This window comes from Oncorhynchus gorbuscha, linkage group LG16, assembly GCF_021184085.1.
Source record: "Oncorhynchus gorbuscha isolate QuinsamMale2020 ecotype Even-year linkage group LG16, OgorEven_v1.0, whole genome shotgun sequence".
In the NCBI taxonomy this organism is placed as follows: domain Eukaryota; kingdom Metazoa; phylum Chordata; class Actinopteri; order Salmoniformes; family Salmonidae; genus Oncorhynchus; species Oncorhynchus gorbuscha.
The window spans coordinates 68,596,758-68,609,011 of NC_060188.1; the positions used below are offsets into that span (position 1 = coordinate 68,596,758).

The window sequence follows — 12,254 nt, forward strand, 5'->3', positions numbered from 1 at the left end:
ACGACAAGCGACAGTTTATTCAGAGTGAGAATATCTGGTACACGTAAATACGGCTCTCCCGTTCGCTCGCACAGAACAGCAGGAAAAGAGAAAGAGTGAACCGTTACAATACAATTTATACAAAACAGAAAGTAGGTTGATCCTGGGAGATCGGATCTTTGGATTGGTTCAGCTGGGGTGTAGTCTGTAGTCTTCCGCCATTGGCTCAGCTGGGCCGTCCGTCACTCTAGAATCCCGCCGTCACATCCGTTCAGCTAAAGGAGACTGTGTGTGTGCGCTGGCTTGGCAGTCAGTGTGTAATGTGGGAGCTATCCTGTAGGGGACCCCACAGGCTTTACTGTGAGTTGTAGCCATGTATTTAGCAGTAGGCTGATCACTTGCATAAGAAAATAGCAATTCTTTACACTGGCATCATTTTTATGGATATATACAGAGAAATGTAAATTGAAAAAAATGTAAAACGAAGTGCATCTAGTTTGCAGTCTTTCCAGCTTCACTTTGAAGTGGTTGTGCTAGCTCCTCTAAACAGTGTACTGACTGGTGAGCACATTTTCTATGCCAGGTGAAATCGTGCCTCATTATTAGGTCATTGTTATGGATGTATCCAAATAAATGTCACTAGAAAACAGCTCAAACAAATGCAAATGCAGCTACTTTGTTATTTTGATTGCACTGTTTAACGTGACTGTAAGAACCGTAGTTGGCTGGCTAGCAAGCAAGGGATAAGAACGTGGCCAGCCAGCATGGCAATATAACTTTTAGGACGAACGACTGGGTCGCGTCCATGGATACAGAACAAAAAGATAACTACTGGGTTGCATCTCTGGCATCCAAACAGATATAACCCTAGATATGTGTCGGGACTATATCTCGTGGAAGGATGAAATATTACGAATGAATTCATCAAAATAATGTTAATGAAAATGTTGGTAACCCGTTGTATAAAAATGACAATGCACTCAACAGGTTCTATTTAAGTGACTGCGCCAAAGCCGGTGTTGAGGATATTTTGTCATGGTTATATCGTGCCAATATATCCTCCAAACACCGGCTTCGAGGGCATTATCACTTAAACAGAACATAAGTTATATTATTACATTGAAAGATATTGATCTAATTATTAGTTTGGTGTATTTTTTAAAAATTTCTCTGAAAAATGATGTCCCCGCTAAGTCAGCAACGAAACACACACTTTAAAAGACTGTAGAAATAATGTGCCACAATCCTACAAATATCACTAGGTAGACACTTAAAACATTAGTGCTGTGAAAAGCACCAGAAATGGACGGCTTTCCCATAGAATTATATTTACAATTTTGGGACAAAGTAAAGACCTTTTTACACATAACACGTCACTCGATTCAGTGCTTCCTAGTTTCATGTATCAAACAATTATTTCAGTTATATTTACTACCAGGAAAATCTGGAGAGTCCCCTGTTAATTACATAACCATACATTTAATAAACTGACAAAATAACAAAGCTCATAAGCAATAGAATGGCAAAAGTCTTACCAGACTTGATACATAATCAAACAGGGTTTATTAGAAATAAACACTAACAAACACATAAGAACATGTTCCAGCTGAAATACATTATATGATCAAATTGCTTTTGAAAGGGGCACAAGAGGGATGTCTTCTCTTTCTCCCCCCAATTCCCTTTGCTCTGGCAATTGAACCGCTTGCAGAAATAGTTAGACTGGACCCAAACGTACAGGTCTCGGTATAAGTTGACATGAATATAAACTGAACTTATTTGCAGATGGTCTTCTGATATATCTGACCAATATTGAAAACTCAATGCTCCCCTTGCTAAAAAAAAAACAGAACACTAAAATCTCAGGATATAAAATGAATGTGGAAAGAAAACAAAATGGCAAAATGAAAATAACTCAACTCAAAAAATCTAATGCTTAGGATGCTTAATAATTGACGAAATAAATGTAAAACTGTATCCCATTAACAATATGAAAGCAGATGTCATTAAATGAAACAATGTTCCCATAAATCCACCATGCTGCCTTGTTGACAAAATGACAGTGGCACAGATTACTGTTTGATTTGAGAATGGCACTTCTCCCTGCCCGATGGTCCTTTGCCTGGCCCTGCATCTCAGCATAATCGAATCCACCCGATGATCATAAGAGCAGCTCCTCACAACTTTGACAGCTCAAACACAGTTGCCAGTGATTTACACCCCCAGACACTGCCAAAACAACAGCTATGCGGGTGTCGTCTGTTGCCGATTAACACTTGATCTTATTGAATCTATGCCTTGATTAGTTAAATAAACTGTTGTCTCTGTTTTTCAGGTTGTGTGGAGGTATACAGGGGTGGTGCCTGAGAATGCTCCAGCCAACGTCAGAGTGATGAAGTGGCTTCCTCAGAATGATTTGCTGGGTTGGTTTAATCAGTTAGTGTTATATATTTATAATAAACCATATAGGGCAAGTTACAGAAGGGCACTTCTCAGTGAACCCAACACACTGTTTATGTTGTAAAATAAATAGTTAATCTTCTCCTTTATTTTGATGTCAACACCCTTGTGGTGAATGTTCTGTGTTCATAAGATTTTATGTTCTAGGCCACCCCAAGGTCAAGGCCTTCATCACCCACGGAGGAACCCACGGTATTTACGAGGGGATCTGTAACGGCGTTCCCATGGTGATGCTGCCATTGTTTGGTGACCAGGGTGACAACGTACACCGCATGGCAGTGAGGGGAGTAGGGGAGGTGCTCAGTGTGTTCGACGTCACCTCAGACAAACTGGTGGAAGCCCTCAACAAGGTCATCAATGACAAGAGGTCAGACATCATGCTAATACTAGGACATCATGTTATAGGAGAGAGAGAAGTGAGATTGCGGGGTTGTCCAGACTGTTTTCACAGTGTTGCTTTAACCATCAGATGACAGAAAACATTTGAGCTGAACAAAGTATGCCAGTGAAAGGGAGGACAGTAGCATGTGACCCAACTGTGGTTTGACTACTATGATTTTGCATGTCAGCCAATTTAATTGAAAATCCGTTAATTTTCTTTCTGTAATTCCGTTACCGGTTTGGGAACAGAATTCAGAGTTTTAATCACTTGATACCACTAAAAACACAAACTAATTGGTAAGTCTACCTTTACTTGTTACTTCTATGAATTCATTATCCTCCCTCATGAGGTTTTGGTAACGGAATCAAGGCACAAGGCAATGTTTCTTAAACGTACAGAAGACAAATACATTTGATTATTTGAGAAATTATATAGCCCATCTTACATCAGCTGACATATCAAAGTGCTGTACAGAAACCCAGCCTTAAACTCCAAACAGCAAGCAAATCAGGTGTAGAAGCATGGTGACTAGGAAATACTCCCTAGAAAGGCCAGAATCTAGGCAGAAACCTAGAGTGGAACTATGCTATGAGGGGTGGCCAGTCCTCTTCTGGCTGTGCCAGGTGGAGATAACAGAACATGGCAAAGATTATCATAAATGACCAGCATGGTCAAATAATAGTAATCACAGTGAACAGGTCAGGGTTCCATAGCCGCAGGCAGAACAGTTGAAACTGGAGCAACAGAACGGCCAGGTGGACTGGGGACAACAAGGAGTCATGCCAGGTAGTCCTGAGACATGATCCTAGGTCTCAGGTCTTCCGAGAGAGAGAGAGAGAGGGAATTCGAGAGAGCATTTTTAAATTCCCACAGGACACCGGATAAGACAGGATAAATACTCCAGATATAAGACTGACCCTAGCCCCCCAACCCACTAAAATAAGTGTTGATATTGGCAGGGTTCTGTAATTTAACATTGTGTTTTGATGTATTTCTAAGACTTTTTCTGGTAGATGATGTTTAAGACCCCTTTTCCATCTGTTTTACCAGAAATAAGTGTTTGCTTATTCCTAATTATTTGGATGGAAAATTGTTGAAGAATGTATATATGCCTTGACTTAAAAATAAAAAAATTTACATTTAGCTTTCATTTGACATGCTCCTATGAACTTCACATGTTGGTCGTCATGCGTCCTTTTAGATGGAAATGTCTTTATATAATAGGAGATACTGTGAACTCAAGAAGCAGTGCAAACACTATAGAGACCAAATCCTAACTTTAAATCCACACACATTGCATTTCAGTACAAATATATGGTCACCAATCCATTATTGGAGGTGACAGTCGGAGTTCCTCGTTAGAGGAACCCACTTCCTTCACTGGGACAGTATTAGCAGCCATGAGTGGTCTATGAAGAGATGGCAAACCTTGATGCATTCCTCATGTTCTCCATCCTTCCTCCTCAGTTACAAGCAGAAGATGATACAGCTGTCAACGGTGCATAAGGACCGTCCCATTGAGCCGCTGGACCTGGCCGTGTTCTGGACAGAGTTTGTGATGCGCCACGGAGGAGCCGACCACCTGAGACCCGCTGCTCACGACCTGAACTGGATCCAGTACCACAGTCTGGACGTGTTCGCTCTGCTACTTACTATAATTCTCACTGTTGTCATGGTCACCGTTAAATGCTGCAAAGTCTGCTTCCGCAAGTGCTGTGGAATGATTTGGACAATGAAGATGAAGAGTGAGTGAATGTCCTTCCTGTGGCTTAGGCTGGGATTCAATCCAAGGCTGGTTGTAGTGCACTGTCACCAATAATGTGCCTTTTACAGGCAATGTTTCCGTGTTTGCTGTGATCACATTCACGTTATATGCTGCAGATATCAACTCAAATTATCTTCAAATGTTAAGCGACCTACAAAGCTATGCTTGAATACCAGCCAAGCCTTAAGGCACTAGAGTCCAGTGAAGCTATACTGCCACCTCTAGGGCCTGTGTGTATAACAGGGAAGATATACTGTAGGCTACTGTAGGTTGAAGTAAAGGAACACCAAAAAACTGCTCAGTAAACCCACACCTGGGTTTGTATGGTGTGTGTGAGTGAAGGGTTTGTGTGTAGTGGGGGGAGCTTACGTCATGTTTGATATCTCAGGATAATGTCAAAGTAACTTCATGCATCTGTTATCAATAATGCCTGAACCCAGCAAGACACAAGTCCCATTTCTCAGCCACTGTGCGTTTGGAAGAGTATGGCCTAGATGAAATCCGTATTGTGGAAGATCAGTGCAATAGCGCGATTGCCATTTAAAAACAATGTTCCTGCATTATCGGAGACTGGGTTCACACGTGTCTCAATCTGAAATTTTAATTGCATTATAACACAGCTCTTCCGCGATATGGTTGAATCTCGCCATGACTCTGGCCTTTCTAGTTCAGCCTGTCATGCTGATTCAATACCCTGTTAAAGGCCCAGTGCAGTCAAATTTGATTTCCCTGTTTATATATATATATACACACACACAGAGTTTGGAATAATACTGTGAAGAGAAAAGTATGATCATGTCCTTTTAGTATAACATCCTATTTATGTGGAATGGAGTTATGGCCTGCCTGTTGACATCTCCATGCTGCAAGTTAGTTAATAAACCAATAAGAAAGAGTTCCAAACCTATTTGCCAATAACAGCTAGTTTAGTTTCCCACACCCCACTCAGACCACTCTTTGACAGTCCCAGCTAAATACTTGCTTGAGAAATTGATCTTAGCTAAGAAGCTGTTTGTTTAAAATTAAAATGGTAAAATAATCGCAGTAATGTACTTATTTGTTACCCAGAAATGATTTGATATTGAGATATAAATGGCTACATTGGACCTTTAACAACCAAATTGGTGTCAGGAGAGAATATCTCAGTCTTTGAAATGCATTTTTCATTGGTAAAAAGTGATGTCTTCCATGCTATGTCAACATATTGCTAGATGTTAAGACAAAGAATACGTATTTTGCTTATTTGTTGTTGTACAGTATTTTGGATCACATTGTGAAAAAAAATAATCTACAAATACATTTTAATAAAAATAATCTACAAATACATTTTAATAAAAAGTTGTCCCTTTTCATTGCCGTCAGAGTGAGAGGAAATAACTTTCCAATGAGCACTTGAACACAGCCAAATAGAGAACTACAGTAGTGAGTGCACACATTTTTCATACTAGTGCCCTGTGGGAAACAAACCCACAATCCTGGCGTTACAAGCACCATGCGCTACCAACTGAGCCACATTACCCTACGCAAACCAATAATAGGTCTGTGGAAATAGCCAACAGTTATGATTGTTAGAAAGTTTATGATTCTACCAGGATGCATCAGGAGGGTAAAGATGACAACTCCACCCGATGAGTTTATTAGCTTGACTGACTTCACGAGCTGCGGTCGCCACCAAACTTATCAAGTAGTGTAGTAGGGTTGTTTACCATTGAAAGAAGTTGTCACAGTTCTACTCAGCGTAAGGGGTGGCTCTCCTGTAAGCACCAATACAATAGCAGCTGGGTCTGGTCTACTTAGTTCATTGACCGTATATGAACCAGAATGAAAGAGGAAGTGGGATGTCGCGCTTCCTCTTCTGCCACAAAATAAAACACTGTTACAAAACCCGTAACTAGCCTATGGATATTGTTGCACTTGGTTTGTCTAGGGGTCCTAGGCCTAGTTACATGGTCTGTAACCTGAATGAATATGTGCATTTATGTGGGAAAATCAGCATTTGAGGACTGTTGGATACACATGTGCCCAGGGAGACAGCAATCTTACCTTAGGTCCAGGACCAGCTCTGTCTCTCTTGACATCTTGGTCGGCCAGGTCAAGCGGAATATTAGTTGTTCAAAGATGACCAAAATAAATATATATAAACAATGAAACTACAAAAAGGCATACATTAACTCAAGATTAAAAACCAAATGAATGACCTCATGGTCACCAAACAACCCATCAGCCTCACAGCTTCAAAGCTGTGACACTGACTGACGATTGATTCACCGTCATTGGCAGCAGCTGATGTGCTTATCAACCAGGCTTAGCATCTCGACAAGGTTTCTTGTAACAACAAAACGAAAAGAAAAAAAATGTATGTTACTCTCATTGAAAGTATTTTCTTGAGAACTAAGATTTATCATAAAGAATGTGAAAATGTAATTGGATACATTTGCTCTTTTTAAAACCCCCTCAGTCGTTTGAGGGTGTGGCTTTAATGAACCATCAGTATGTTGGCAGCAGCCACTCAATGTTAGTGGTGTCTGTTTAACAGTCTGATGGCCTTGAGATAGAAGCTGTTTTTCAGTCTCTCGGTCCCTGCTTTGATGCACCTGTACTGACCTCGCCTTCTGGATGATAGCGGGGTGAACAGGCAGTGGCTCGGGCGGTTGTTGTCCTTGATGATCTTTATGGCCTTCCTGTGACATTGGGTGGTGTAGGTGTCCTGGCGGGCAGGTAGTTTGCGTTGTGCAGACCTCACTACCCTCTGGAGTGCCTTACGGTTGTGGGTGGAGCAGTTGCCGTACCAGGCGGTGATACAGCCCGACAGGATGCTCTAGATTGTGCATCTGTAAAAGTTTGTAAGTGCTTTTGGTGACAAGCCGAATTTCTTCAGCCTCCTGAGGTTGAAGAGGCGCTGCTGCGCCTTCTTCACCATGCTGTCTGTGTGGGTGGACCAATTCAGTTTGTCCGTGATGTGTATGCCGAGGAACTTAAAACGTACTACCCTCTCCACTACTGTCCCATCGATGTGGATAGGAGGGTGCTCCCTCTGCTGTTTCCTGAAGTCCACGATCATCTCCTTTGTTTTGTTGACGTTGAGTGTGAGGTTATTTTCCTGACACCACACTCCGAGGGCCCTCACCTCCTCCCTGTAGGCCGTCTCGTCGTTGTTGGTAATCAAGCCTACCACTGTAGTGTCATCCGCAAACTTGATCATTGAGTTGGAGGCGTGCATGGCCACGCAGTCGTGGGTGAACAGGGAGTACAGGAGAGGGCTCAGAATGCATCCTTGTGGGGCCCCAGTGTTGAGGATCAGCGGGGTGGAGATGTTGTTACCTACCCTCACCACCTGGGGGTGGCGCGTCCAGTACCCAGTTGCACAGGGCGGGGTCAAGAACCAGGGGCTCGAGCATGATGATGAGTTTGGAGGGTACTATTATTGTTAAATGCTGAGCTGTAGTCGATGAACAGCATTCTCACATAGGTATTCCTCTTGTCCAGATGGTTTAGGGCAGTGTGCAGTGTGGTTGCGATTGCGTCGTCTGTTGACCTATTGGGGCGGTAAGCAAATTCAAGTGGGTCTAGGGTGTCAGGTAGGCTGGAGGTGATATGGTCCTTGACTAGTCTCTCAAAGCACTTCATGATGATGGAAGTGAGTGCTCAGGGGCGATAGTCGTTTAGCTCAGTTACCTTAGCTTTCTTGGGAACAGGAACAATGGTGGCCCTCTTGAAGCATGTGGGGACAGCAGACTGTGATAAGGATTGGTAGTGGGCCGTGTCAGTGGCACTGTATTGTCCTCAAAGTGAGCAAAGAAGTTATTTAGTCTGTTTGGGAGCAAGACATCCCGGTCCGCGACGGGGCTGGTTTTCTTTTTGTAATCCGTGATTGACTGTAGACCCTGCCACATACCTCTTGTGTCTGACCCGTTGAATTGCGACTCTACTTTGTCTCTATACTGACGCTTAGCTTGTTTGATTGCCTTGCGGAGGGAATAGCTACACTGTTTGTATTCGGTCATGTTTCCAGTCACCTTGCCCTGGTTAAAAGCAGTGGTTTGTGCTTTCAGTTTCGCACGAATGCTGCCATCAATCCACGGTTTCTGGTTTGGGAATGTTTTAATAGCTGCTGTGGGTATGACATCGCCGATGCCCTTGCTAATGAACTCGCTCAGCGAATCAGCGTATTCATCAATGTTGTTGTTGGACGCAATGCGGAACATATCCCAATCCGCATGATGGAAGCAGTCTTGAAGCGTCAGATTGGTCGGACCAGCGTTGAATAGACCTGAGCGCGGGGGCTTTCTGTTTTAGTCTCTGTCTATAGGCTGGGAGCAAGAAAATGGAGTCGTGGTCAGCTTTTCCAAAAGGAGGGCGGGGAAGGGCCTTATATGCGTCGCGTCGCGGAAGCTAGAATAACAATGATCCAGGGTTTTACCAGCCCCGGTAGCACAATCGATATGCTGATAGAATTTACGGTATCTTGTTTTCAGATTAGCCTTGTTAAAATCCCCAGCTACAATGAATGCAACCTCAGGATATGTGGTTCCAGTTTATATAGAGTCAAATGAAGTTCGTTCAGGGCCATCGATGTGTCTGCTTGGGGGGGAATATATGCGGCTGTGATTATAATCGAAGAAAATTATCTTGGGAGATAATTTCTTCGACATTTGATTGTGAGGAATTCTAAGTCAGGTGAACAGAAGGACTTGAGTTCCTGTATGTTGTTATGATCACACCACGTCTCGTTAATCATAAGGCATACACCCCCGCCCTTCTTCTTACCAGAAAGATGCTTGTTTCTGTTGGCACGATGCGTGAAGAAACCAGCTGGCTGTACCGACTCCGATAGCGTGTCTCGAGTGAGCCGTGTTTCCGTGAAGCAATGTATGTTACAGTCTCTTATGTCTCTCTGGAATGCTACCCTTGCCCGGATTTCATCAACCTTGTTGTCAAGAGACTGGTCATTGGCGAGTAGTATGCTCGGGAGCGGTGCGCAATGTGCCCGTCTCTGGAGCCTGACAAGAAGACCGCTTCGTCTGCCCCTTTTACTGCGATGTTGTTTTGGTTTGCCAGCTGGGATCCGATCCATTGTCCTGGGTGGTGGGCAAAACACAGGATCTGCTTCGGGAAAGTCGTATTCCTGGTCGTAATGATGGTGAGTTGATGTTGCTCTTATATTCAGTAGTTCCTCCCGACTGTATGTAATAAAACCTAAGATTACCTGGGGTACCAATGTAAGAAATAACACGTAAAAAAAAAATAATACTGCATAGTTTCCTAGGAACGCGAAGCGAGGCGGCCATCTCTGTTGGCGCCAGAAGTATTTTGGGACATATACTGTAATGTAAATGTGTTAATATTGTTGTCTGTGTTTCTGCTTACCCATAGGCTTCACTTGGAGATGCTGAGTGACCGTGTGAGGATGGAGGTGTACCGCCAGGTCACCTTGACCAACGGTGCCCCCCTCAGGGAGAAGGTGGTCATGGACCTGGGCTCTGGCAGCAGAGTCATCAGTCTCTTCTGTGCCCGCCTGGCCCATCCATGATTATAATATATTATTATTAATGTTAACAGGGTCACTGTGTCACATCCCTCCTGCAATATAACAATATTTAGGATATTCTATTAACTGAATTAGTGGATAGAAGCTAACTTTTCTTTTGAGCCTTGTGTTCACTTGGACATTACAATGCCTAAACCTCAATATAACGGACAATGTTAGTTAGAACACTGTGCGCTAGGTATATGAAACTCCTCTGTTGTTCTGTTCTGTGTTGTAGGTGTATTAAACCCCTGTTTACTCCTGTAGGTGTGTTAACTTCTGTTGTTTTGGTTTGTGTTCTGTTCTGCATTGTAGGTGTATTAAACCCCTGTTTATTCCTGTAGGTGTATGCAGTGGAGGTCAGCTCCATAGCAGAACACACTGAGACCGTGGTGAGGCAGAAAGGCTGTGAGAAGGTGGACTGAGTGTTCCAGTGCCGGCCTGAGGAGCTGAGTCTACCTGGCAGAGTGGATGGGCAACTGTCTGCTGGTAGGATACTGTTTGCTGGTAGGATACTGTCTGCTGGTCGTAGTTACAGTGCATGCTTCCCAAATGGTACCCTATTCTCTAGGTAGTGCCCTACTTTGGCAAGTGCACAAAAGTAGTGCACTACAAAGGGAATAGGGTGCCATTCGGGACGCAAAGACAGCACGGATGGGATGAGAACCTTCTTGATTCCCAGCTGGATGTACATTTCCTGTATTTCCCATAGCTCACATTCTGTCCCAGTTGTGTCAATGACGGCTGTCTCTCCTCCTCTCTTCCAGTTTCAGTTGATGCTTTCTCTCTCTCTTGCTCCAGTTTGAGTCAAATCCAATCAAATGTAATTGTCACATGCGGAAAATACAACTGGTGTAGACTTTAATGTGAAATGCCTACTTACATGCCCTTCTGAGTCTCAGCCATTTTAACACAAGCATCTTTATCTCCCTATAAACTGTTTATCTGTTTTTATCTGCTGGTAGTTTAGGGGATGAAGCTGTTTTTGCTGAAGATATTATGAATCACCGATCATATAAAAACATGGGGGTCTGATGAAGGCCTGATGATTACGACATTATATTACATGATTTCTTTAGAAGAATTCTCTAATAAGTGAGTGGCTATTACATCCATTCTGTTTCCCTACCATCATCCATCATACCTGCTATGTAAAGACCCCTCCTCTGTTTTCTTAGCGCACCACGTCGGCCCAGGTATCCTGCTGTAAGGGCTCTGTATCACTGTATCACAATCTGGATCACTGAAGCTTTAAATTGAAAGATTATTTCTGATGGACTGACATATGCAGAGTTTACTGTGAATGTAGTCTCTGCTAATGTGGGAACATTGCCTTTAAATTCTAATCACGCTGTAACGCTGATCTTCCGTGATACGGATTGAATAGTGGCCCAAGTATGTACGATGTTATGTAAGTTATTATTATTATTATTGGATTCCAGATAGAGGCTCCAGTGGAGGGGTCGTGGTGGGTATACGTTAAGTTTGAAGATGATTCAGATGAACCCCCAGACTAACCACAGATTAACATGTTTCTGTCTGAAGACAATGGAACAAAACAAACAAAAAGAAGCCTTGTATTACATTTTGTATGAACACTGGTGACTGCAGAGATACAGCATTTACATTTGAATAATTTAGCAGACACTCTTATCCAGAGCAACTAGGGTTAAGTGCCTTGCTCAAGGGCACATCAACAGAATCTTCACCTAGTCGGTTCAGGGTTTCAAACCAATGACCTTTCAGTTACTGGCCCAACACTCTTAACGGCTAGGCTACCTGCTGCCCACAATGCGGTACACACTATGCCCAGCTGTTCTGATGAGTGGTGCCATTTTTTATCCTGGAGATACAGTATTTTTACAGCACATTCTGTTTGTTGACATGTGGAAATATGCATTTGTCAGAGGGTTATTCCTGGAAGCCGGATTAGGGATTCCGCAAGATCTGTCAAACAGGAACTTGTGCAAACTGCGGCTCCAGAAAGAAAGCTTGAAAGAGAGCCTGATCAGAAACCATAGCAACGAATGCTCTGAAGCAAACCCGCGACCTACTAGGTTAACTTGATCTTAGCCTGTCCTGGTGAATAAATATGGGACCTCTAAGCCAATCAGATACTTGTTCATCATTATGCCCTGTCA

General features: G+C 43.1%; 1 protein-coding gene across 3 annotated transcripts in view; it reads left to right on the top strand.

The window, feature by feature from the left end:
• LOC123998832 (UDP-glucuronosyltransferase-like) overlaps positions 1-5,912 on the top strand; it is a 29,181-nt gene extending 23,269 nt beyond the window's left edge. For all 3 annotated transcript variants that reach the window (XM_046304028.1, XM_046304029.1, XM_046304027.1), the window contains 3 exons: positions 2,315-2,402; positions 2,587-2,806; positions 4,289-5,912. In XM_046304028.1, coding sequence (XP_046159984.1) covers positions 2,315-2,402; positions 2,587-2,806; positions 4,289-4,574 — 594 coding nt within the window. In that variant the 3' untranslated portion in view covers positions 4,575-5,912. The remainder of the gene's footprint in view (positions 1-2,314; positions 2,403-2,586; positions 2,807-4,288) is intronic.
• Positions 5,913-12,254: the final 6,342 nt, after the last annotated feature.